Below are 27303 nucleotides of genomic sequence, written 5' to 3' on the forward strand. Positions count from 1 at the left end.
ACAGTTTTAGTCTTATTTTTGTTGTTGCCTTGGTGTATATAACTGCTTTTTAAAAGATTTTTTTATATAATTTGCCTTGGGACGGTGGTTTGGAAGGCAATCAATTGTTTTTTAAAAATATTATTAAAATACTTTTCATGTTTATACATTTCACTAATTTTACAATCATTTTGATATTTCAAGGTTTGACTTCCTCCTCTTTCTGCGGTTCCTTAAATTTATTTTTAATATCTTCTGCATATCCAAATTAACTTAATTTGCTCATTTATTCATCTTCTTTAAATATATACTGGTATAAAACTGCAGGTTATTACAATAATCCTACCAATGTTTTTATCAGTTTACAATTTATCTGTAAATATTCAATAAACCATTTCCATTCTTTTATTAAAAAAAAATGTTATCTTGATTTCTTATTCTTCTGGTAAGTTTTGCCATAGAAGGCAATCGTATTTAAGGCAATCAGTAAATCACTGTTACAAATAATATGATAATAATTTTTGCTTTTTCTACTGGCATCTGACCAGGGTTAATCCTCCTGTGGATTTTTGTAAAACGGGAAAACGGTAGATAAACAGAAGCAGAGCTATAGAAAGAGATATACGGAAGATATACACAAATAGATAAATCTCGCTGTACCAAAAGAATAAGACTTGTGATGCTGACACACAGTCGTTAAACCGGTTGAGTATTGCCAGTTAATTTACTTGCATTTCTGAAGATATATTATCATCAAGCAGAGTAAAAGGGAACCTTACTCCTTAATTTGGCTGTTCAGGGCTCTCTGGTCAGGACCCAGCAGAGCCCATTCCTCTTCAGTGAAACTGAGTCCTGAGAGGGAAAGGGGGGGAAATGCTTCCTTGCAAATATCAAAATAGACCGGCCTACAAGCAAAATCCCAGAGCCTTGTTAAGGGGAACTGAATGGGCATTGCCCTCAGGATTAATATACATTGGTACCTTGGTTCTCAAACTTAATCCATTCCGGAGGTCTGTTCCCAAACCAAAGCATTCCAAAACCAAGGCGCGCTTTCCCATAGAAAGTATTGTAAAATGGATTAATCCATCCCAGACTTCTGAAAACAACCCCTAAAACTGCAGTTGAACATGAATTTTACCATCTAACGAGACCATTGATCCATAAAATGAAAGCAATAAACAATGTACTACAATCACACGATCAATCAGTCGGTAGCTGAACTGGGTTCCACACACTCACAAAAACAAAACAAAAAGAGCCGCAAAAACAAAACTGCAAAATAAATAGCAAACACAGACAGACCTCAGCGTAACACTCAAAACAGAAGCATAACACTCACAATTGAATCAAGGCACATTTGGCTTCCCAAAAAAGTTTGCAAACTGGAACACTTACTTCCGGGTTTGCGGTGTTTGGGTTCCAAGTTGTTGGAGTACCAAGGCGTTTGAGAACAAGATACCACTGTAGAGGCTGCAGAAGCTTTTCCCCCCACCTGGGAGCCTCTTTCTATTCAAGACAATATTAGGGGCGGATCCAGAGGCAAAATTTGCTACCTCCATCCAAGGAAACAACAGGCATGATCAGAGTCAAGGGCACATTTCGGCTAGGCAAAAACACTCAAGGAGTGTCTTCTGTGTTGCTGGGAAGGGGGTGTGTGGCCTGGGGAGAGTCCTAAGGGCCAGAGAGAGGCTTGGAGGGCCGCAGTTAGTGCCCCTGACTATGATGCCTGAGGTTCTCCACTCCTGATTCAAATCTTCATGAGTGGCGTTGACAGCCTTCCTAGTGGGTAGCAAGATAGCGGTACTGGCAGGGTCCCCGGTCCTGATTCCCTCTACCTGATTTGGTGACCCAGAAAGAGCTTGTCCTCCATCCCCAGTCTTATAGACTTTTATATTCACCTTTTCATACCTTTTAGCTTTCCAAAACGCTTTTCAAATTTTAAATGACTGTATCCCACCCTTTTATGCTGGTCTATGACGGTAATAAAAAAATTGTATTGTAATAAAACACCAAACATTTAAAACTTCCTGATACAGTGCTGTGACTTCCCAGGGAATGCTGGGAACTTTAGCTCTGTGAGGAAAAATGTGTCTCCTAACAGCTCTGCTTAACAAACTACGCTTCCAGGATCCCCGGCGGGGGACAACGACAATGGCATTATTGTTTAAAATGGTTTGATATTGCTTTAAATGTATAGTTCAGATGGGGTGTTATCAGGTCTACAGGCTGACCTCGGGCATACAACACAATGCACCCTAATTTGTATACTTCTTCGCCTTTTTCTATTTCCTTATCCTGCGTCCCCTGCTCTGAATAACAACTTGCCACTATTTTGTGATGTTTTTGTAAGGCCTAATAAACTTATTGTTCAACTAGTTGTGCAGGGTTTCGGGGTGGGGTGGCGAAGCTTCGCTTCTCCAGGAGAAATACATTTTGCGCAATTTATTTGGCTTCTGAAGTCACTGCTATGCCATGAGGACTGGGAACCGTCCTGCCACCAAACAACTGCCTCAGGGTATCTTTCTATGACATCTGGAAACCAACAACTCAGCTGGCGAGCGAAGGGAGAAGTCATCAGGTTGTGAAGATTGTGGAGCATCTTTGGTGGCAGCCCTGTGTTAGGAAGAGCATTTAAGGCAGCCCACTACAGAGTCGACACACACCAGCCTCTGGAACAGGCAGCCCCACCTCCAGTGGGTCACCCCCTTTGAGAGCGGTCAGTTGTTCCGTCTTCTCCAGGCTCAGCTTCAGCAAACAGCAAAATCAAGCCAATGTGTACCTGCTGAGGCCGACACTCAGGGAACCAGGCGGTGGGCCTTCTTGGTGGTGACGCCCGCCCTGGGGAACATCCTCCCATCAGGTGTCAAGGAAATAAACAACTATCTGACTTGTACCAGACATCTGAAGGCAGCGAAGCTTATAATGTTTAATAGGTTATTGTATTTTAATATTCTGTTGGAAGCCGCCCAGAGTGGCTGGGGAAACCCAGCCAGATGGGTGGGGTATAAATAATAAATTATTATTATTATTATTATTATTATTATTATTATTATTATTATTCTGTTGGGAACCGCCCAGAGTGGCTGGGGAAATCCCGCCAGATGGGAGGGGTATAAATTATTATTATTATTATTATTATTATTATTATTATTATTATTATTACTCGGGAGGAAGCTCCTTTCAGCCAGGCTCCTCTTTGTTTTTCTAGCTCTGTCTGCTTCCTCACCCACCCTCTCCAAATGGGCAGAAGCAGCAAGGAGAGGGAGCCTATGTGGTGGACGTGTCAAAAAGTAAAGGGCTTCTGGGAAATGATATGCAATGAACTTTTAAAAATTCTTAAAATTACATTTGTTAAAAAAAGCCAGAGACTTTTTTACAAGGCGTAATAGTAGAAGAATTGCCAAGGAAGCAAGAGACTGTTTATTTATGCGACTACAGGGGCCAGAATGCTACTAGCCCAGATGTGGAAAGAAGGAAAGGTCCCAAAAAAAGAAGAATGGGAAACTCAAGATGATGGACTCTGCCGAAATGGCTAAACTAACCGTGAAGATCAGTTCACCTGGCGTGCTCTGGTCCAGGGGGTCACGAAGGGTCGGACACGACTAAACGACTAAACAACAACAACCACCGTCCAGATCAGGCACCAAAATGAGAAGAAATTCGGTCTAGAATGGGAAAGCTTTATGGACTATTTTAGAGAACACTGTAAAAACATTAGCAGGTTTGGTGTAACATTTATGAACTAAGAATAGAATTAGGAGGGGGAAAATTAGTTGAAATTAATTGGAAAAATGTAATTATATGCAAGGAGAATAAAGGGGGGGAATGGAAACCAGGGGGGCAAGGGGAAAAGCCATTTATTGCAAATTTGGATTGGATATGTATGTACCAAAAGGAAAAATGTTATTTTGAAAATTGAAAATAAAAAATATATATTTTTAAAAATAATTTAGAAAACGTTTTGGGGCGCCCGTGCAGCTGATCCAGCGGGGCTTTCCGGAGGCGAGACCAGCGCCTCTCCTGCTCTTTGCCCGGAGAATCCCAGAGGCTCCTGCCGCTCGGCTCCGAAACGGTTAAGAGCAGCGGCGACCGAGCTGAGATTCCTAGAGCGGAGGGAAAAAAAGCTGACGGGAGAATAGCAGCTTCCGCTTCCTGTTCCGCTTCGGGGGTGGCGGAGATGCCGAACATGGCGGCAGCTGTTCTTCCTCGCGGAGGCGCTGGAGGTGCGTCATATCATTATATATTATAACTGGGGGGGGGGGTGCTGCTGGCGGGAGTTGTGGGGAGGGATTAAAAAAAAAACCCTGTTAGGCAAAGCGTTTCAATGTAAGTTTTTTTCGGCGTCTCCTTTTTCTCGTCGTCAGTTTATCCAGATTTTCACATGTTACTATTTTTAAAGACCTCTTGAAAATTGGTTAGCATTTTGGTGCAGATTTATCCTAATGGACACGCATTTGCAAAGGGTATTTCCCCAAATATTTACATTTACCATAATTAATGCATTCTGTATTTAATTCCGCTAAAATAATGCATTTATAGGGCTTTTCCCCTTTGTATGGGGGTAGGACATCTTTTCCCAATGGAAGGGAGGATCTTTCTCCTGCTCTCCTCCCTGCAGGCCAACTTGGGCAGGTGGGGGACCTTCCTTGAGCTCCCCATAGGGCTTGGGATCAAGGCAAACCCATAAGCATTGGAAAACCTTCTTCAGGGGCTCCCCCCTGGAACATGTAATAATTTTTATCCGGCCTGATTTTATTATAATTTATTAAAATTGTATGCCTCCCTATACCCACAGGCCTTAGGGCAGTTCACAGGATAAAATTGCAATATAAAAACTCAAAGTACATAATCAAAACATAAACAAAATCAACCCAATAACCCCCCCGCCCCCCGCTAACCACACACATTTTATTTTTATTTTTTTTAAATGATATTTATTAGAAGTTTAAAAATTACAGAAAAAAGTAGAAAAGAAAACAACAACAAAATTAACAAAACATACATTACAATACATAAAAAGGGGGGGAAACATAAAAACCTTCTGCAGATTGTAGCAGGAACCCCCCCACCCCAATCATTCTGTTTGTATAAACTTCACACTCACACACTACATACGCCACATTTCTGTTATAACGCCACATTTCTGTTATAAATTCATAGAAAATCAACCATACATTGGATTTGCACTGTTCCATTTTTATTTTACTCCATATGACAAGAACTAACCAAGGGGGGTGACTTAGTCTTGGTCTCAGCACATACACAGGAGCCCTGCCCATACCAACCCTGATGATCCCAGACAGAAGACAATCAAGATCACAAAGAACCTGCATATGGGAGTGGATTCAAACAAAGGACACTGAGCAGATCTTCCCTCAGGGGGCAGGAAACTGCAAACTGCCCTTTGTCCTCTGGAAAGCACTCATGGGGAGGGGGAAAGGAGGAACCAGCCAGGTGACAAGACACTCAGGTTACCACCACAACTCCTCCCTCAACCCCTCCTTTCTGTAATGTATGCATGACGTTTCTGGGGGTGGGCTAGACCTAGAGGAGGGGAATTTCAAAAGTTTTTATAAGACCTTGCACACTATTCTTCTGGGTCTTTCCTCTCTCCTGCACGTGAGGGGAATACCCTGTTGCAACAGTTCAATAAAGGCCAAGCCTACAGGCTGCTGTTTTGCTCCAAGTTATCCTGGTTGGTGTCTTTGTTTTGTCCAAGGGAGCCCTCGGATTTTTCCTGTAACAAGATCTTCTTCTTGTTTACACCTGCACTTGACCTTGTCTTTTGTTGATCTTTTTCTTAATTTCTTTCCTTTCTCATTGAGGAGTAGGTCTCGGGGAAACCCCACAGTCCCATTCCCCACATTCAGCAATGTAGTCCAGAAAGTATTTAAAAGCATGTTTCAAAGTCCCTAATTTTGGAGGGACTTTCAAACCACACACATTTTAAAATATTTGCGTTTCAATTAAATACAGCAGTTTCTGCAAGAGGAGTTCTGGGCAGAAGAAGTTAAAAAAAAAGGAGAAACAAGCGACTTCAAGTCCACATTAAAAGTGTGGCTGAGGCCTTACTTAGACAGGCTACTACTACTACTACTAACACCCCTGAGCACCCTCTCCCGCCAGTGTCTTGCCTGGGTAATGGACTGGATGAAAGCCAACAAATTGAAGCTCAATCCAGATAAGGGTGAGGCTCAGTTAGTGGGTGGTTCCCTAGAGCAGATGGGTGGGAGGTCGCCTGCTCTTGATGGGGTTACACCTCTGGAGGAGCAGGTTCGTCGCTTGGGGGTAATCCTGGATCCTTTGCTGTCGCTCGAGGCTCAGATGGCCTGGAGTGCCTTTCATCACCTTTGGCTGGTGGCCCAGCTACACCCCTATCTGGACAGGAATAGCCTATCTACCGTTGTCTATGCTCTGGTAACTTCAAGGTTAGATATAGATACGCATTATACGTAGGGCTGCTTCTGAAGACAGTCTGGAAACTTCAGCTAGTGCAGAATTCAGCGGCCAGGCTGCTCACTGGAGTAAGATGGTTTGAGCATATTACCCCCGTCCTGGTCCGACTGCACTGGCTACCAGTTAGTTTCAAGGTGCTGGTTTTGACCTATAAAGCTTTACATGGCTCAGGATCACAATACTTCAAGGGCTGCTTCTTTCCATATGAACCTAAACAGATCCTGAGGCCCTCCTTCGTGGGCCTCCTCCTCAACTGGTCTGGAGAGTGGCAACACGAGAACAGGGCCTTCTCTGCAGTGGCTCCCTGTCTGTGGAATGCTCTCCCCAGGGAAGTTCACCTGGCGCCTTCCTTATACTCCCCATGAATCAGAGCATGCCTTGGAAACTCACTTTCCTCTCAAAGCTTCTCCTGTTTTATGTCCATGGAGCTTTCATGGCATAATACTGGAGTGGGTTGCCAGTTTCTTCTCCAGGTGGATCACATTTAGTCTAAACTCTCGGCTGACCTGTCTGTCTTGGGTGGCCCTGCACGGCATAGGTCTTAGCTTCTCTTGAGTTATTCAAGCCCCTTCGCCACGACAAGGCAGTGATCCATGAAGGGATATACACCTTTAAGTGCCATGCAAACATGTTCCTTTTTAACCAGGCTTTTGCTAGATATCTTTGACATCCTGTAGTCATTTTCAAACGTGGCTCTTTTTTGGGGAGTGTTATTGGGTTGTTTTTATTCTGATTATATATGTTATCTTTTCTGTGAACCATGCCGAGGGTATAGGGGGGTATATAAACTCAATAAATAATAATACCATATTAATACTTTCATTATTTGTACCCCACGGATCTGACTGGGTTGCCCCAGCCACTCTAGCTGTTTCTAACAAATACAAAAGCATAATAAAACATTTAAAGCTTCCCTCTACATGGCTGCCTCCAATTGTCTTTTAAAAGTTGCATAGTTATTTTTTTTGACAACTGACGGGAGGGCGTTCCGCAGGGTGGGCACCACTACCAAGAAGGCCCTCTACCTCGTTCCCTGTAACTTCCCTTCTCACAGTGAGGGAACTGCCACAAGGCCCTGGGACCTGGATCTCTGTGTCCTGACTGAATGATTGGGGTGAAGACGCTCCTTTAGCATTTCATCAGTTTGCCTTTTTATTCCATCAGGAGATGTTGAAGGGATGCTGGCAGAAGGGGAACAATCAGAAGTGTCACCGAAAGGATCCAAAGAGCAAAGGAATCTGAGGGTTAAAGATGGAGGCAGCAGGCAAGAGGGCAGACGAAAGCAGAAGCCGGCGGGTGACTCTGGTATGTCTCAGGGTGGTGAAAACCAAATTGGCAGAGAGGAGAAAAAGCATGAATGCACCGTGTGTGGAAAGATATTGGGTAGTCACTCAACTCTTACTTTACATCAAAGAGTGCACACAGGAGAGAAACCATATATATGTTCCGAGTGTGGAAAGAGCTTCAGTCAGAGTCGTTCCCTTAAGTCGCATCAAAGAACTCATACAGGAGAGAAACCGTATACATGTTCGGAGTGTGGAAAAAGCTTTATTTGGAGGAGCAGCCTTATGTTACATCAACGAACTCATACAGGGGAGAAACCATATAAATGTTTGGAGTGTGAAAAGAGCTTCAGTGAAGGTAGTTCCCTCACCTTGCATCTAAAAACTCATACAGGAGAGAAACCGTATATATGTTCAGAGTGTGGAAAAAGCTTTATTTGGAGGAGCAGCCTTAGGTTGCATCAAAGAACTCATACAGGGGAGAAACCATATACATGTTCGGAGTGTGGAAAGAGCTTCAGTGACAATGGTACCCTTACCTTGCATCAAAGAACTCATACAGGGGAGAAACCGTATACATGTTCGGAGTGTGGAAGGAGCTTCAGTCGGAGTAGCCTCCTTAAGTCGCATCAAAGAACTCATACAGGAGAGAAACCGCATACGTGTTTGGAGTGTGGAATGAGCTTCGCTCGCAGCAATGGGCTTACTAGACATCAACAAACTCATCGAGGCAGCAAACCTTATAAATGCTGGAAATGTGGCAAGAGCTTCAGTCGCAGTGACTACCTTTCCTCACATGAAAGGATTCATACAGGGGAGAAACAATATACATGTTTGGAGTGTGGAAAGAGCTTCAGCCAGAGTTCCAGCCTTACCTTGCATCAAAGATTGCACACAGGAGAGAAACCTTATAAATGTTTCGAGTGTGGGAAGAGCTTCAGTCGTGGTAGCTTACTTACACTGCATCAACAAACTCATACAGGAGAGAAACCGTATACATGTTCGGAGTGTGGAAAAAGCTTCAGGTGCAGTAGCCGTCTGACGTTGCATCAAAGAACTCATACAGGAGAGAAACCGTATACATGTTCAGAGTGTGGAAAAAGCTTCAGGTGCAGTAGCTCCCTTAAGTCGCATCAAAGAACTCATACAGGAGAGAAACCGTATACATGTTCGGAGTGTGGAAAAAGCTTCAGTCACCATAGCACCTTTAAGCTGCATCAAAGAACTCATACAGGAGAGAAGCTGTATTCATGTTCAGAGTGTGGAAAAAGCTTCCATCAGAGTAGCTCCCTTAAGTCGCATCAAAGAACTCATACAGGGAGGAAATCTTAGAAATGTTTGGTGTATGGAAAAAACTTCAGTGACAGGGGCTCCCTTCCTAAACAGTAAAGAACTCATACAAGAGAAACATCTTCGAAAGGGATGGAGTGTGGGAGGATCTTTAATCATATCAAAAAATTATGGAGAGAGGATTTGAAATTTACAGCGTGTTATACATCAAAATAGGGACGTGGGTGGTGCTGTGGGTTAAACCACAGAGCCTAGGGCGTGCTGTTCAGAAGGTTGGTGGTTCGAATCCCCGGCGACGGGGTGAGCTCCCGTTGCTCAGTCCCTGCTCCTGCCAACCTAGCAGTTCGAAAGCACGTCAAAGTGCAAGTAGATAAATAGGTACCGCTCCAGCAGGAAGGTAAACCGCGTTTCCGTGCACTGCTCTGGTTCGCCAGAAACGGCTTAGTCATGCTGGCCACATGACCCGGAAGCTGTATGCCGGCTCCCTTGGCCAGTAAAGCGAGATGAGCGCCGCAACCCCAGAGTCGGCCACGACTGGACCTAATGGTCCGGGGTCCCTTTACCTTATACATCAAAATAAAATTATATGAAAATTATGTACAGCTTGTATTTAACTCCTGGGTAAATTAGCAAAAATGTACAGGACAAGTTCAAATATTTGCTGGAAATGTAAAGAAAAGGAAGGCACCTTTTACCATGTGTGGTGGAACTGTAAAGTAACAAAGGAAATATGGGAAATGTTATGTAATGAATTTGGGGGGAAACTGTCTTGAGATTCAGAAGAATCTTGTATAATTTTTATTATTTGTTATTTTGAGTGTGAATGAATTTGTAAAATCAAATATAAATCATTTATTTTTTTAAAAAAGTGATGGCTTCGTGTGAACTGGTAGCCCCCAGGTATATACACTGCTAAAATATGGTAACACCTTTCGGCTGCTCCCGGATTTCTGACATTGCTCCATTGAGAAGACACCAGTGTCTGACTTACTGGGATGTCTGAACCCGGCTTGCGGTCTGTTTCTCTCCAAACAATGAGCAGGAAAACAAGGACAAACCTGGTAATTTTGCTTGGAGAAACTTTCCACTCTCAAACAGGTCTTACCGTCAAGAAATTTCTTAAGCAGAGGAAAGCATAGTTATCCTCCAACCGCCTCCAGGCACTCACACAGGACCTTCACAGCCTTCACTGGTTCTGATTTAAAGGAGAGGTAGAGCTGGGTGTCATCTGCATACTGATGAACACCCAGCCCAACCCCCCCCCCCCCGATGATCTCTCCCAGCGGCTACATATAGATATTAAAAAGATTGGGGGGAGGACGGAACCCTGGGGCACCCCACAAGTGAGAGCCCAGGGGTCTGAACATTCATCCCCCAACACCACTTTCTGGACACGACCCAGGAGAAAGGAGTGGAGCCACCGTATAACAGTGCCCCCAGCTCCCAGCCCCTCAAGACGGTCCAGAAGGATGTTATGGTCGATGGTGTCAAAGGCCGCTGAGAGATCCAGCAGAGCTAGGAAACGGCTCTCACCTTTGTCCCTAGCCCACCAGAGATCATCAACCAGCGCAACCAAGGCAGTTTCAGTCCCATGGTGAGGCCTGAATCCCGATTGAAAGGGATCCAAATGGTCCGCATCCTCCAGGCGTGCTTAGAGTTATTCGGCAACCACCCGCTCAATCACCTTGCCCAAGAATGGTAAATTTGAGACTGGCCAATAGTTAGCCAAATTGGCTGGGTCTAAAGATTTTTTTTTAATAAGTGGTTTAATGACCGCCTCTTTCAGCGGGTCTGGGAAGGCTCCCTCACAGAGGGAAGCATTCACCACCCCGCGGAGCCCATCGCCCAGCCCTTCCCGGCTCCCTTTTATCAGCCAAGATGGGCAAGGATCAAGGAGACAGGTGGTCGGTTTCACTTGTCCAAGCAGCCTGTCCACATCCTCGGAGGTAACAGATTGGAATTGATCCCATATAACAGGATTAGACAGAACTCTAGCACTCTCCCGCCCTGGCCCTGCTCCCACGGTGGAATCTACCTCCTGAATCTGAGCGACTTTATCTGCAAAAAACTTTGCAAAAGCATTGCAGGAGATCTTGGGGTCCCTACCAGGCCCTGGTGGTGCAGGCGGTTCCGATAGATTGTGAAACACCTGAAAAGGTCTCCTGCTGCTGTTTTCTGCAGATGCCATGGAGGTGGCGAAGAAGGCCCTCTTCGCTGTCGCCATTGCCACTGGGTAGGCTCGACGTTGAGCTCTAGCCCATGTCTGGTCTGATTCAGAGTGAATTTTCCGCCACCGCCGCTCTAGTCGTCTCAACAATTGTTTCATCGCCCTCAGCCCTGGGAAAACCACAGGGCTGTCCGGGCTCCATGCAATCGGAGAGGGCGCTTCGGAGCCAGATAGTCAATAGCCCTGGTTAACTCTGCATTCCAGCGGGCCACCAGGGAATCAGCTGAGAGGCCATCAACTTGGGATAAAACATCCCCTACCACTCTCTGGAAACCAGTTGGATCCATTAAGTAGCGGGGGTGGACCATCCGAATTGGTCCCAGCTCCCTGTAGAGGGGATGGGTCTCGGAGAAGTCCAGTTGCACCAGGAAGTGATCTGACCATGGCACTTCTTTTGTTTTGCTTTTAGTTAGTGTCAGATCACCAACATCCGTAGAGGTAAACACCAAGTCTAAGGCATGTCCGCGACTATGAGTTGGGCCAAACTTATTCAGGGACAGCCCCATGGGGGCCATGCTTTCCACGAAGTCCCAAGCAGCCCCTAGTAAAGTTGTGTCGGCACGGATGTTAAAATCCCCCAGGACAACCAAGCTAGGTGTCTCCAGGAGCATATCCGCCACAACCTGAAGCAGCTCGGGCAGGGAATCCTTGGTGCAGTGGGGAGGTTGGTACACCAATAGGAATCCTGTACTGCCCCTATTGCCCAACTTCCAGAGCATGCACTCAGAGAACTGGGTCTTCCCAATAGGACGCCTGGTGCAGACTAATGACTTCCTAAAAATCACTGCAACCCCCCCTCCCCGCCCACATGACCTGGGTTGTTGTGCGTAAGAGAAACCTGGTGGGCAAGCAGCAGCAAGGACAGGCCCTTCTGCTTCATCCAACCAAGTCTCTGTTACACATGCCAGGTCAAGCCCTCCATCCACAATCAGGTCGTGGATGGCAATGGTTTTATTCATCACTGACCTGGCATTGCACAGCAACACTTTCAGGTCATGTGGGTTTCCCTTGCTGATTCCAGTATCCTTCCGGTCAGGACCAGACCTGGAGGCAGGGATAGTGCTCAAACAACGACTAACCCTGCCTCCTCGGTAATGACATGGTCTGGTCTTAGCGTAACTCCTCCTCCTGCCCGTGATCACTGAGATCGGGTGTCCCAATACATCCCCCCCCCCATGGAACCTGCCCCAGCCATTCTATTGGCTGTTTCCCACTCCCAGGCAGGCCTGACCCTTCCCCTTAAAAAGCAAAATACAAACTATACAATAACTTAACAGAATAATAAAAAAGAAGCAAAGCAAGAAACAATAGTGCTAAAATTAAATTACTCCCCACCCTGACTAAATACTTCTCCAAACCCAAGCAGAAATAAAACAATAAAATAATAAAATATTATAAAAAGTAACAACCACCATTTAAAGTGCAGCAAATTAAAAGTACTTAAAACATTTAAAACCATTTGGTCACTTGCTGCAGGGAGCTGCTCAGGCCTCTAAACTGTGGTGGTGAGTGCAGGCCCCGGCCCCTAGGCCGGATGGAGGTTACAGGGAACCAGACAGAGGGCCTTCTCGGTGGTGGCGCCCGCCCTGTGGAACGCCCACCCTTCAGATGTCAAGGAAATAAGTAGCTATCTTATCTTTAAAAGACATCTGAAGGCAGCCCTGTTTAGGGAAGTTTTTAATATTTAATGCTGTATTGTTTTTAACACTCGATTGTGAGCAGCCCAGAGTGGCTGGGGAAACTCAGCCAGATGGGCAGGGTATAAAATTATTATTACTATTATTATTATTATTTATTACTACATGGCTAAACACAAAGTGCTATATGATGCTTTCATTAAGTAATGTCTTCAGAACTGATAGGCATAAAGGAAGAAATTAAGAAGCAGAAGAAACAGGTGTGGAAAGATTAAAAGGTCCCAACGAAAGAAGAATGGATGACTGACTCTGCCGAAATGGCTAAACTTTCCGTGACGATCAGGCACCAAGATGAGAAAAAATGCAATCTAGAATGGGAAAGTTTTATAGACTATTTTAGAGAACACTGTAAAAAAATCAAAACATTGGCAGGTTTGATGCAACATTTATGAACCAAGAATAGAATTAGGAGGGGGGAAAGAAGTTGAAATTAATTGGAGAAATATAATTATATGCAAGGAGAATAAACGGGAGACGGAAACTAGGGGGGCCGGGGGGGAAGACATTTATGGCAAATTTGGAAAAATGTTATTTTGAAAATTGAAAAAAAAAATATAGATATTTTAAAAATAGTTTAGAAAACTATTTGGGGCTCCCGTGCAGCTGATCCAGCGGGGCTTTCCGGAGGCGAGACCAGCGCCTCTCCTCGCTCTTTGCCCGGAGAAGCCCAGATGCTCCTGCCGCTCGGCTCCGAAACGGTTAAGAGCAGCGGCGACAGAGCTGAGATTCCTAGAGCGGAGAAAAAAGGCTGTCGGGAGAATTGCAGCTTCCGCTTCCTGTCCCGCTTGGGGGGGGGGGGGGAGATGCCGAACATGGCGGCGGCTGTCCTTCCTCGCGGAGGCGCTGGAGGTGCGTCACATTGTTATATATTATAACTGGGGGGGGGGGAGTGGGGGTGCTGCTGGAGGGAGTTGTGGGGAGGGATTAAAAAAACACCCCGTTAGGCAAAGGGTTTCAATGTAAGTTTTTTTCTGTGTCTCCTTTTTCTCGTCGTCAGTTTATCCAGATTTTCACAGGTTATTATTTTTAAAGACCTCTTGAAAATTGGTCAGCATTTTGGTGCAGATCTCGCCTAATGCTCACGCTTTTACAAAGGGTATTTCGCCAAATATTTACATTTGCCATAATTAATGCATTCTGTATATAATTCCGCTAAAATAATGCATTTATAGGGCTTTCCCCCTTTGTATGGGGGTAGGACATCTTTTGCCAATGGAAGGGCAGATTTTTCTCCTGCTCTCCTCCCTGCAGGCCAACTTGGGCAGGTGGGGGACCTTCCTTGGGCTCCCCATAGGGCTTGGGGTCAAGGCAAACCCTTAAGCATTGGGAAACCTTCTTCAGGGGCTTCCCCCTGGAACTTGTAATATTTTTTTGTAATTTATCAAAATTTTATTGTAATTTATTAAAATTGTACAGAATCATAGAATCATAGAGTTGGAAGAGACCACAAGGGCCATCGAGTCCAACCCCCTGCCAAGCAGGAAACACCATCAGAGCACTCCTGACATATGGTTGTCAAGCCTCTGCTTAAAGACCTCCAAAGAAGGAGACTCCACCACACTCCTTGACAGCAAATTCCACTGTCGAACAGCTCTTACTGTCAGGAAGTTCTTCCTAATGTTTAGGTAGAATCTTCTTTCTTGTAGTTTGGATCCATTGCTCCGTGTCCGCTTCTCTGGAGCAGCAGAAAACAACCTTTCTCCCTCCTCTATGTGACATCCTTTTATATATTTGAACATGGCTACCATATCACCCCTTAACCTCCTCTTCTCCAGGCTAAACATGCCCAGCTCCCTTAGCCGTTCCTCATAGGGCATCATTTCCAGGCCTTTGACCATTTTGGTTGCCCTCCTCTGGACACGTTCCAGTTTGTCAGTGTCCTTCTTGAACTGTGGTGCCCAGAACTGGACACAGTACTCCAGGTGAGGTCTGACCAGAGCAGAATACAGTGGCACTATTACTTCCCTTGATCTAGATGCTATACTCCTATTGATGCAGCCCAGAATTGCATTGGCTTTTTTAGCTGCCGCGTCACACTGTTGGCTCATGTCAAGTTTGTGGTCAACCAAGACTCCTAGATCCTTTTCACATGTACTGCTCTCAAGCCAGGTGTCACCCATCTTGTATTTGTGCCTCTCATTTTTTTTTTGCCCAAGTGCAATACTTTACATTTCTCCCTGTTAAAATTCATCTTGTTTGTTTTGGCCCAGTTCTCTAATCTGTCAAGGTCGTTTTGAAGTGTGATTCTGTCCTCGGGGGTGTTAGGCACCCCTCCCAGTTTGGTGTCATCTGCAAATTTGATCAGGATGCCCTTGAGTCCGTCATCCAAGTCGTTGATAAAGATGTTGAATAAGACCGGGCCCAAGACAGAACCCTGTGGCACCCCACTAGTCACTCCTCTCCAGGATGAAGAGGAACCATTGATGAGCACCCTTTGGGTTCGGTCAGTCAGCCAGTTACAAATCCACTGAGTGGTAGCATAGTCAAGACCGCATTTTACCAGCTTCTTTACAAGAATATCATGGGGCACCTTGTCAAATGCCTTGCTGAAATCAAGGTAGGCTACATCCACTGCGTTCCCTTTGTCTACCAGGCTTGTAATTCTGTTAAAAAACGAGATCAGGTTAGTCTGACATGACTTATTTTTCAGAAATCCATGCTGACTATTGGTGATCACAGCATTCCTTTCTAGGTGCTCACAGACTGTTTGCTTAATGATCTGCTCCAGAATCTTCTCTGGTATTGATGTCAGACTGACTGGGCGGTAATTATTCGGGTCCTCTCTTTTCCCCTTTTTGAAAATAGGGACAACATTTGCCCTCCTCCAGTCTGCCGGGACTTCGCCTGTTCTCCAGGAATTTTCAGAGATGACTGCCAGTGGTTCTGAGATCACATCTGCCAGTTCTTTTAATATTCTTGGATGCAGTTCATCTGGCCCTGGAGACTTGAATATGTCTAAACTAGCCAAGTATTCTTGTACTATCTCCTTAGTTATTCTGGGCCGTGTTTCCTCTGCTGAATCATTTGCTCCAAATTCTTCAGGTCGGGCATTGTTTTCTTTATCGGAGAAGACTGAGGCAAAGAAGGCATTGAGGAGTTCAGCCCTTTCTGTGTCCCCTGTTTGCATTTCACCATCTTCTCCTCTGAGTGACCCCACTGTTTCTTTGTTCTTCCTTTTGCTACAAACATACCCATAAAAGCCTTTTTTGTTGCTTTTAACCTCTCTAGCAAGCCTGAGTTCATTCTGTGCTTTAGCTTTTCTGACTTTGTGTCTACACGTGCTGGCTATTTGTTTGAATTCCTCTTTGGTGGTTTCCCCCCTTTTCCATTTTTTGTACACATCCTTTTTTAATCTTAACTCAGTTAAAAGTTCTTTAGATCAGTGTTTCCCAACCTTTTTTGGGCAAAGGCACACTTGATTGATGAAAAAAATCTCGAGGCACACCGCCATTACAGCCCCGTGACGTCAGCGCGCAGCATCACGCCGGGAGGGATGCACGAAAGTGTAAGTTTCAATTTTTTCCCCTCCCCCTTGCCGGGGAACCTCCAAGCTTTGGGGGTGGGGGGGGAGGAGGCAGCAAAGCGAGGGACTGAGGGACTCCTCCAACTCCTCCTCCTGCTCGTCCACGGCCGGGTAGAGCCGCTTGAGGCGCCGCTTGAGCTCCTTCTCCTGCTCGTTCAGGGCCGGGTCGCCGCCGTGAGCGGAGGCGGCGTGGGGGACCCCGCAGGTCAGGGCGAGTCGGCTCGTCAGCTGCCACGACAGGAGCAGGGCGGGCGGCGAGGGGGTGGCTGGGTGGGGGAGATCCCCCTCGGATCTGCTCCCTCTCAGGCTCGGTCGGCGCTGTCACGAAGCGAGACGAGGCTGGAAGGCGCCGCTCTCCTCCTCCCTCCGCAGCAAGCGTGGCCTGGCGCGAATCAAATCGCCGCTCCTGTCCCGTGCGCTCAGGTGGGCAGCTCCAAAGGGGCGCCCGCGTGCGCCGGCTTGGGGTGGCTGCCCAAGCGCCTTCTCTCTCTCGCCTCCTCCCACGAGTTCGGGGTCAGCCTCCCGCTCCTCCTCCGCTTCCTCCTGACAGCCGCCGGGGTCTTTGGTCGCCGCAGCCTCCCGTCCAATAAGCACCTTCGCCCAGGCAAGGACGCACGCGGAGCTGGCGAGCGCCGAGGGGTGGGGCTCTCGCGCCCGCCTCCCGAACCAGGAGGGCCGGGTCGCCGCCGTGAAGGAAGGGCGCCGGGGCGCTGCTGCTGCCGCCGCCGCTCCCAGCAGGCATGGGCCCAGCTGAGGCGGCGGCGGCTGTTGTGGTGGTGGCGGCGATAGCGGGCGGAGGAGGGGACGGCGGCGGGGCCGAGGTGGCCGGCGACGGCGGGGGAGGCGGCGGCGGGTGGAGCAGGAGGGCGGCCGAGGCCGGTGAGGGAGTAGGGTTGCCCGGGGCTTGAGGATTCGTCGCCGGGAGTTGCTGCTGCTGCTGTTGTTGCTGCTGCTGCCCGGACATGCCGCCTCCTCCTCGTCCGCTGTCTCGCGCTCCTCCCTTTTGCGCGCGCTGCCCCGCCGCCGCCCCATTGGCCGGGTCCTGTCAGCTGATCCTGTGTTATTTCCTGTGTGTGTGTGTGAGGGGAGAATGGAGAGAGAAACCTCGGCACCACCACCGCGGAGCCGCCCCCGGCTCGACGCGGATCCTCGCCGCCGCCGCCCCGCCTCTCGCCGCCCGACTCGCGGCACACCAGGCAAGGTCTCGCGGCACACTAGTGTGCCGCGGAACACCGGTTGGGAAACACTGTAAACTTTAGATAGCCACCCTGGCTTCTTTAGGCACCTTCCATGTTTCCGTCTCATTGGTATTGCCTGAAGTTGTGCTTTTACTATCTCCCTCTTAACAAACTCCCAGCCATCATGAACTCCCTTTCCTTTTAGTATTACTGTCCATGGGATCTCACCCAGCACTTCCCTAAGTTTTATGATGTCGGCTTTCTTAAAGTCAAGAAATTGAGTCCTAGTATGCTTGGCTGCTCCTTTCTGCTGTATAGTAAACTTCAGAAGAGCATGATCACTCGCGCCTAATGATCCTTCCACTTCTACCCCACTAACCAGGTCATCAACATTGGTTAGGACCAGATCTAAAATGGCTGTTCCTCTTGTTGCTTCTCCCACTTTCTGGACAATGAAGTTGTCTGCAAGGCCAGTGAGGAATCTGTTTGACCTTATGCTCTTGGCTGAGTTTGACATCCAACAAATATCCGGGTAATTGAAGTCCCCCATTACTACTATCTCCCTTCCTTTTGCATGCTTGGCCATCTGTTCCAGGAAGTCATCATCTATGTCCTCCGTTTGGCTTGGGGATCTATAGTAAACTCCCACAGTGAGGTCTCTGTTATTCTTCTCTCCCTTAATTTTGACCCAAATGCTCTCACTTTGGTATACCTCCCTGTACCCACAGGCCTTAGGGCAGTTCACAGGATAAAATCGCAATATAAAAACTCAAAGTACATAATCAAAACATAAAATCAACCCAATAACGCCCCCCCCAAACCCCACACATTTTAAAACATTTGTGTTTAAATTAAATACAGCAGTTTCTGGGAGTTCTGGGCAGAAGAGGTTAAAAAAAAAAAGAAACAAGCAACTTCAAGTCCACATTAAAATTACAAGCGTGGCTGAGGCCTTACTTAGACAGGCCACTACCACCACCACCACTACTACTACTACTACTAATATCCCTGAGCACCCTCTCCCGCCAGTGTCTTGCCTCGGTAATGGACTGGATGAAAGCCAACAAATTGAAGCTCAATCCAGATAAGAGTGAGGCTCAGTTAGTGGGTGGTTCCCTAGAGCAGATGGCTGGGAGGTCGCCTGCTCTTGATGGGGTTACACTTCCTCTGAAGGAGCAGGTTCGTAGCTTGGGGGTAATCCTGGATCCTTTGCTGTCGCTCGAGGCTCAGATGGCCTGGAGTGCCTTCCATCACCTTTGGCTGGTAGCCCAGCTACACCCCTTTCTGGACAGGGATAGCCTATCTACCGTTGTCTATGCTCTGGGAACTTCAAGGTTAGATATAGATACGCATTATACGTAGGGCTGCCTCTGAAGACAGTTTGGAAACTTCAGCTAATGCAGAATTCAGCGGCCAGGCTGCTCACTGGAGTTGGCGGGTGAGCATATTACCCTCATCCTGGTCTGACTGCACTGGCTACCAGTTAGTTTCCGGGCTTAATTCAAGGTGCTGGTTTTGACCTATAAAGCCTTACATGGCTCAGGATCACAATACTTCAAGGGCTGCTTCTTTCCATATGAACCTAGCCTGATCCTGATGTCTTCCTTTGTGGGCCTCCTCCTCAAGTGGTCTGGAGGGTGGCTGCGCGTCTGTGGAATGCTCTCCCCAGGGAAGTTCACCTGGCACCTTCCTTATACACCTTTGTTGTTGTTTAGTCGTCTTAGTCATGTCAGACTCTCCGTGACCCCATGAATCAGAGCATGCCTTGGAAACTCACTTTCCTCTCAAAGCTCCTCCTGTTTTATGTCCATGGAGCTTTCATGGCAAAATACTGGAGTGGGTTGCCAGTTTTTTCTGCAGGTGGATCACATTTAGTCTAAACTCTTGGCTGACCTGTCTGTCTTGGGTGGCCCTGCACGGCATAGGTCATAGCTTCTCTGACTTATTCAGGCTCCTTCACCACGACAAGGCAGTGATCCATGAAGGGATATACACCTTTAGGTGCCATGCAAACAATGTTCCTTTTTAACCAGGCTTTTGCTTGATATGTTTGACATCCTATAGTCTTTTTCAAATGTGGCTCTTTTTTGGGGGGGTGTTATTGGGTTAGTATTTTTATTCTGTTTATATTTGATGTGACCTTTCTGTGAACCACGCTGAGACCTCCGGGTATAGGGTGGTATATAAATTAAATAAATAATAATACTAACATTAATACTTTCATTATTTGTACCTCACGGATTGGACTGGGTTGCCCCAGCCACTCTAGGTGGCTTCCAACAAATATAAAAGCACAATAAAACATAAAACATTAAAAACTTCCCTACACAGTGCTGCCTCCAGTTGTCTTCTAAAATTTGCATAGTTATTTTTTTGACAACTGACGGGAGGGCGTTCCACAGGGTGGGCACCACTACCAAGAAGGCCCTCCGCCTTGTTCCCTATAACTTCCCTTCTCACAGTGAGGGAACTGCCACAAGGCCCTGGGACCTGGATCTCTGTGTCCTGACTGAATGATTGGGGTGAAGACGCTCCTTTAGCATTTCATCAGTTTGCCTTTTTATTCCATCAGGAGATGTTGAAGGGATGCTGGCAGAAGGGGAACAATCAGAAGTGTCACCGAAAGGATCCAAAGAGCAAAGGAATCTGAGGGTTCAAGATGGAGGCAGCAGGCGAGAAGGGAGACGAAAGCAGAAGCTGGAGGGTGACTCTGGTACATCTCAGGGTGGTGAAAATCAAAATCCTAGAGAGAAGAAAAAGCATGAATGCACCGTGTGTGGAAAGAGATTGGGTAGTCACTCAACTCTTACTTTACATCAAAGAGTGCACACAGGAGAGAAACCATATATATGTTCCGAGTGTGGAAAGAGCTTCAGTCAGAGTCGCTCCCTTAAGTTGCATCAAAGAACTCATACAGGGGCGAAACCGTATACATGTTCAGAGTGTGGAAAAAGCTTTATTTGGAGGAGCAGCTTTATGTTACATCAACGAACTCATACAGGGGAGAAACCATATAAATGTTTGGAGTGTGGAAAGAGCTTCCGTGAAAGTAGTTCCCTCACCTTGCATCTACAAACTCATACAGGAGAGAAACCGTATGCATGTTCAGAATGTGGAAAGAGCTTTATTTATAGTAACAGCCTTAGGTTGCATCAAAGAACTCATACAGGGGAGAAACCGTATACATGTTCAGAGTGTGGAAAGAGCTTCCGTCACAATGGTGCCTTTACCTCGCATCAAAGAACTCATACAGGGGAGAAACCGTATACATGTTCAGAGTGTGGAAGGAGCTTCAGTGAGAGTAGCACACTTAAGTCGCATCAGAGAACTCATACAGGGGAGAAACCGCATACGTGTTTGGAGTGTGGAATGAGCTTCGCTCGCAGCAATGGGCTTACTAGACATCAACAAACTCATCGAGGCAACAAACCTTATAAATGCTGGGAATGTGGCAAGAGCTTCAGTCGCATCGACTGCCTTTCCTCGCATGAAAGAATTCATACAGGGGAGAAACAATATACATGTTTGGAGTGTGGAAAGAGCTTCAGCCAGAGTTCCAGCCTTACCTTGCATCAAAGATTGCACACAGGAGAGAAACCTTATAAATGTTTCGAGTGTGGGAAGAGCTTCAGTCGCGGTAGCTCCCTTATGTTGCATCAACAAACTCATACAGGACAGAAACCGTATACATGTTCGGAGTGTGGAAGGAGCTTCAGTCAGAGTAGCCACCTTACATTGCATCAACGAACTCATACAGGAGAGAAACCGTATACATGTTCGGAGTGTGGAAAAAGGTTCAGGTGCAGTAGCTCCCTTAAGTCGCATCAAAGAATTCATACAGAGGAGAAACCGTATACATGTTCGGAGTGTGGAAAAAGCTTCAGTCACCATAGCACCTTTAAGCTGCATCAAAGAACTCATACAGGAGAGAAGCTGTATTCATGTTCAGAGTGTGGAAAAAGCTTCAGTCAGAGTAGCTCCCTTAAGTCGCATCAAAGAACTCATACAGGGAGGAAATCTTAGAAATGTTTGGTGTATGGAAAGAACTTCAGTGACAGGGGCTCCCTTCCTAAACAGTACAGAACTCGTACAAGGGATACATCTTAGAAAGGGTTCGAGTGTGGGAAGATCTTTAATCATATCAAATAACTCCTACAGAGAGTAAAATACACATGAGGATTGACCAGCAAGACTCTGGGAGGAGTGCGTATAATAATTCTCTCCCTACCCCTTGGCCCAGGTCGTTTTATTCACAAAAGAACTTTTTACACAGTGTTTGTAAGAACCAATCAGATTTCCTCTGAGCATTTCAAAAAACCCCATGTGGGACAAAGTTAGATCAGTAAAGGAAGGAAGGGTGGTATTCACCATCTCTTTGTGAACTCTCTTCCTGAACTCTCTTCCTGGCCCTAAGATCTATCTAAAGATTAACAAACTACATCAAAGTAACCTATTAACTTCATGGCCTAGGATGCCTGGTGCAGCAACTGGTCTGTGTCCTAGAATGCTTATACGTGCTTGTCAGACATAGAGAAATGGCAGTAGAGAAAAAGGGCATAGGTGCAGAGGCTTGTGGGATTTGATCAGAAATTATTGTCAATGAATCAAACCCAGTCAACGCAGTGCTTTCATTGCGGACACAATGGCTTGATGCATATCATTCCTCATAGTAATCCCGTCTGATCACTATAGTTATAGCTGCTATCTCTGTTTCATGTACATCATAAAATGAAACAGAAAAAGCTGTACGAAAATAAAATCTTTATGAAAATTTCAAAAAACTCATGAGTCCCACCTACACTGGAAAAAAAAAAGGGATCTGTTCACATCCCTCATGGTTAGCTTACTGCAATACACCGTACAAAGAGATACCTTGAAGGTTGGGCCACAGGCTGTAGCTGGTGCAGAACGCAATAGCCAGGTGGCTTGTGTGAGCAAGGTAAAAAAGGTAAAGGACACCTGGACAGTTAAGTCCAGTCAAAGGTGACTATGGGGTTGCAGCTCTCATCTTGCTTTCAGGCCGAGGGAGCTGGCGTTTGTCCACAGACAACTTTCTGGGTCATGTGTTCAGCAGGACTAAACCGCTTCTGGCGCAATGGAACACTGTGACGGAAACCAGAACTCACGGAAACATCATTTGCCTTCCTGCCACAGTGGTACCTATTTACCTACTTGCACTGGCGTGCTTTCGAACTGCTAGGTTGGCAGGAGCTGGGGCAGAGCAGCAGGAGCTCACTCCTCGCACAGATTCGGACCGCCAACCTTGCCATCAGCAAGCCCAAGAGGCTCAGTGGTTTAGACCACAGTGCCATCCACGTCAGGCTTGTGGGAGGAAACTACTGCCAGCATAGAACAGCCTGCTAGTGGGATTTGCACTTGCTACCAATCCGCTACTGGGCTGAGTTCAAGGAGTTTGTACTAACGTGCAAGTCCCTGTTCTGCTCAGTCCCAGATATACAGCAGAGTTTCTCCTGCAATTTCCAAAGATCTCCAAAGCACACACCCAGAATGGGGCTTTTAGTGTCACTGCCTGTGTTCTGTGGAATGGCATCCCTTGGGGGCAGGAATTGGGACCTTTTCCAGCTGGATAAATAGATTTTAATAATTGGTTTCCACTTATTACGGTTTTAGTCTTATTATTATTTGTTGCCTTTGTGTATATAACTGCTTTTTAAAAGATTTTTTATATAAATTGCCTTGAAATGGTTTAGAAGGCAATCAATTATTTTTTTAAAATACTTTTCATGTTTATACATTTCACTAATTTTACAATCATTTTGATATTTCAAGGTTTGACTTTCTTCCCCCTCTTTCTGCGGTTCCTTAAATTTATTTTTAATATCTTCTGCATATCCAGATTAACTTAATTTGCTCATTTATTCATCTTCTTTAAATATATACTGGTATGAAACTGCAGGTTATTACAATAATCCTACCAATGTTTTTATCTGTTTACAATTTATCTGTAAATATTCAATAAACCATTTCCATTCGTTTATTTTTTAAAAATGTTGTCTTGATTTCTTATTCTTCTGGTAAGTTTTGCCATAGAAGGCAATCATATTTAAGGCAATCAATAAATCATTGTTACAAATAATATTGTCAGGGGCTCAGGAGCAGAGGCACAGGGAAGAGAGGGAATGGAGAGCGAAGGGGAAGAATCTGAGGCCAGCATGGGAGAAGATGACAGTGGCCCGAGAGATTCCATGAGCCTTTCCAGCGAATCAGAAGATTCCTAGAGGGGGGCGCCGATGGCCAGGGCAAGGGGGGTCCTAGGGGGGACGCGCCAGGAGCAAGGGGCCAGCGGTGACTCCCAGAGCAGCGGCTGGAGATCAGGACCAGCTTCCCCACCAGAGCATAGTGGGGGGGAAGAATCCCAGGTATCAGGGCCAGCGTCTCCTCCAGGAGGGAGAGAAGATGAGTTAGGGCTGACCACGCCTCCATCGGGGAGCGAGGGAACGGTCAAAAGGAAGGTTGCCGACTGGGCGCGCGCGCCAAGTTCAAATGTACAGGCGAGCGGCACAGCAGGTAGCCCGGATAGGGAACCAGGTCCTAAAGCCCGCCGGAGGGTGGGGAGTGAATCCGGGGACTCAGCGTCAGAAGAGTCCAGAAAGGGTGAGACCCCAGCGGGCAGGAGGGCCCAGAGGAGGAAGGAGCTAAGGAAGAGGTGGAGCAAGGCTAGAGTCTTAAACTGGTGTGGAAGGGGAGGAGATTCAGACGGAGCTTCGGCGGTCTAGAGTTTAAGACGTAGAGCTGCGCACCAAGGCTTTAAAATTGAAACTGAACTTCAATAAAGACTGTTGTATATATAACAACGACCTGGCGTTGGTCCTTTGTGAGCTGGGACCTAGGGCAGTTCTGACAAATATGATAATAATTTTTACTTTTTCTACTGGCATCTGACCAGGGTTAATCCTGTGGATTTTTGTAAAACGGGAAAACGGTAGATAAACAAGCAGAGCTATAGAAAGAGATATACAGAAGATATACACAAATAGATAAATCTCGCTGGACCAAAAGAATAAGACGTGATGCTGACACACAGTCGTTAAACCCGTTGAGTATTGCCAATTAATTTACTTGCATTTCTGAAAATATATTGTCATCAAGCAGAGTAAAAGGGAACCTTACCGAGAGAGGACACGATCCTGCAAATCTCCTTCATAATTTGGCTGTTCAGGGCTCTCTGGTCAGGACCCAGCAGAGCCCATTCCTCTTCAGTGAAACTGAGTCCTGAGAGAGAGGGGGGGGGGAAATGCTTCCTTGCAAATATCAAAATAGACCGGCCTACAAGCAAAATCCCAGAGCCTTGTTAAGGGGAGGGGAATGGGCATTACCCTCAGGATTAATATACATTGGTACCTTGGTTCTCAAACTTAATCCATACCGGAGGTCTGTTCCCAAACCAAAGCATTCCAAAACCAAGGCGCGCTTTCCCATAGAAAGTAATGCAAAATGGATTAATCCGTCCCAGACTTCTGAAAACAACCCCTAAAACAGCAATTTAACATGAATTTTACCATCTAACGAGACCATTGATCCATAAAATGAAAGCAATAAACAATGTACTGCAATCACACGATCAATCAGTCGGTAGCTGAACTGGGTTCCACACAGTCACAAAAACAAAACAAAAAGAGCCGCAAAAACAAAAATGCAAAATAAATAGCAAACACAGACAGACCTCAGCGTATCCCTCAAAACAGAAACGTAACATTCAGAATTGTATCAAGGCACTCAAAACGGAGCACATTCGTAAAGGGAAGTTTTCCTTCTGCACATATGCTCTCTTTCTATACATAACTGTGGCCTTATGGGAAGTCTTGCTATGGGAAGCATTGCTTCTTTTCTCTTGCATTCTGGGAAGTCTCGCTTATAATCTTCTCTCTGTTTCTGCACACACTGTACGAACCTGCTCCAAACACCAAGACATTCCCTCATCGCTCAGTTCACCTTAAGTTCATGGTGACTTGTACTCCGTGCATAGCTGATCACATCTATAGAACTTGATTATTGTATTCTTTCATGTTATGATCAATCATTAGTAATTGTTTTATGCTATATTAATCTTTAGTTATAATTAATTAGGAGGTTTCATGCTTGTCTAGTCCCAACCTCGTTTCCCAGCCTTTAATCTACCAGTGATTAATGTTCACATGTAATTCCCACCCCTCACATGTAATTCCCGCCTTGCATTTGCATTAACCAATAGGCAATGAGTTTCTTTGTGTTTGTATCAACCAATGTCTGTGGCAATGTCTGTAATATTCAATAAAAGAGAGTTCCCGGGACTTCCCCAGCAGACGCCTCTCACATGACACCTACTACTCGTCTCCCGTGATTTTCATTCCTACACATTCGGCTTCCCAAAAAAGTTTGCAAACTGGAACACTTACTTCCAGGTTTGCGGTGTTTGGGTTCCAAGTTGTTGGAGTACCAAGGCGTTTGAGAACCAGGGTACCACTGTAGAGGCTGCAGAAGCTTTTTCCCCCACCTGGGAGCCTCTTTCCATTCAAGACAATGTTGGGGGCGGATCCAGAGGCAAAATTTTCTACCTCCATCCAAGGAAACAACAGGCAAGATCAAGGGCCAGAGAGAGGCTTGGAGGGCCGCAGTTAGTGCCCCCTACCATGAGGCCTGAGGTTCCCCACTCCTGATTCAAATCTTCATGAGTGGCGTTGACAGCCTTCCTAGTGGGTAGCAAGATAGCGGTACCGGCAGGGTCCCCGGTCCTGATTCCCTCTACCTGATTTGGTGACCCAAGGAGAGATGGCTGAGTACGAATCGTCAGCACGGTTTCATCACCTGCGAGAGACAAAGAGGTCAGGAATGTTGGAAGGTCAACAGCAGGGATCATGCAGTTTATCAGCTAAGGGTTAAATCTGGTGGTGTTTAAAGAGAGCTGGCCAAGAGGGGTGGGCAGAGCTGCTGCTTAGCAACCAAGCAGAGCAGCATGTTCTTCACTGAGGGTATTTTAGTTAGACAACAGATCAACAGAGCCAGACTGATACCCAGAGAGAACTTGCTGCAAGACAGACTCAAAAAAAGAAAATAACAGAACACCTCTAGTCATCACATACAGCTCCCAAGTTAAAACAGTACAACGCATCATCAGAGATCTACAACCTCTCCTGGACAATGACAGTTCTCTTTCTCAAGCTGTGGGAGGAAGACCTTTCATTGCCTACAGACAGCCACCCAATCTTAAACAACTCCTAACCCACAATAATACTACAACCAGACTTAACACGGACACTGGCACCAGAGCCTGCAATAAACCCAGATGCCAACTTTGCTGCCACATACACCCGGACAACACCATTACTGGCCCCAACAACATCACACATACCATCTCGGGACTATTTAATTGCTCATCGTCTAACATTGGTTTTTTTTGTTTTTTTAAAATAATTTTTATTACCTGGCCAATCACATCAAATTAAATCACATCATATAAATTCCGAATTACAAAGCCAAATTTTTAAATTTTGTTGGGGGAACCCATGCTTCAAGATCCAAAGGGGGATTCAGATCATCTTCTTATTACTGCGTTAATGTCCAAATCAGTCCCAATCAGTCCAGACAAAGTTCATAATTCTATCCAGTCTTATCTTGGTGTTGCCACATCATATCTTGTTCGTATAATTTCTCTTTTTCCTTTACGATCTCT

At 46.1% G+C, this 27303-nt stretch overlaps 2 protein-coding genes and 1 long non-coding RNA gene across 7 annotated transcripts in view; all 3 read left to right on the forward strand.

Annotated features, from left to right (window-relative positions):
* The window catches only part of LOC309364802 (uncharacterized protein), a 145143-nt gene extending 135991 nt beyond the window's left edge, over positions 1–9152 (forward strand). The window contains exons 1-2 of one of the 4 annotated variants that reach the window (XM_081902715.1): positions 4123–4202; positions 7600–9152. In XM_081902715.1, the coding sequence (XP_081758841.1) occupies positions 4157–4202; positions 7600–9050 (1497 nt within the window). In that variant the 5' untranslated portion in view covers positions 4123–4156 and the 3' untranslated portion in view covers positions 9051–9152. Of the gene's footprint in view, positions 1–4122; positions 4203–4273; positions 4306–7599 lie in introns of those variants that run through there. The other 3 variants (XM_081902716.1, XM_081902717.1, XM_081902718.1) reach the window with 3 other exon arrangements.
* On the forward strand, positions 50–23642 carry LOC309365507. The gene is made up of 2 exons (XR_014166214.1): positions 50–183; positions 23424–23642. It is a non-coding gene; the product is annotated as an uncharacterized lncRNA (long non-coding RNA).
* Positions 13703–21794, forward strand: LOC309364800 (uncharacterized protein). Of its 2 annotated transcripts, none has more exons than XM_081902712.1 (2): positions 13703–13781; positions 20206–21794. In XM_081902712.1, the coding sequence occupies exons 1-2, from the start codon at positions 13736–13738 to the stop codon at positions 21654–21656; spliced, it is 1497 nt and encodes a 498-aa protein (XP_081758838.1). In that variant the 5' UTR covers positions 13703–13735; the 3' UTR covers positions 21657–21794. The 2 variants fall into 2 exon arrangements, with proteins under 2 accessions (XP_081758838.1, XP_081758839.1); XM_081902713.1 differs by having other exon boundaries at positions 13725–13781; positions 20209–21794.
* Positions 23643–27303: the final 3661 nt, after the last annotated feature.

This window comes from Podarcis melisellensis (genome assembly GCF_964234715.1).
Source record: "Podarcis melisellensis genome assembly, chromosome: 2".
Taxonomy (NCBI): domain Eukaryota; kingdom Metazoa; phylum Chordata; class Lepidosauria; order Squamata; family Lacertidae; genus Podarcis; species Podarcis melisellensis.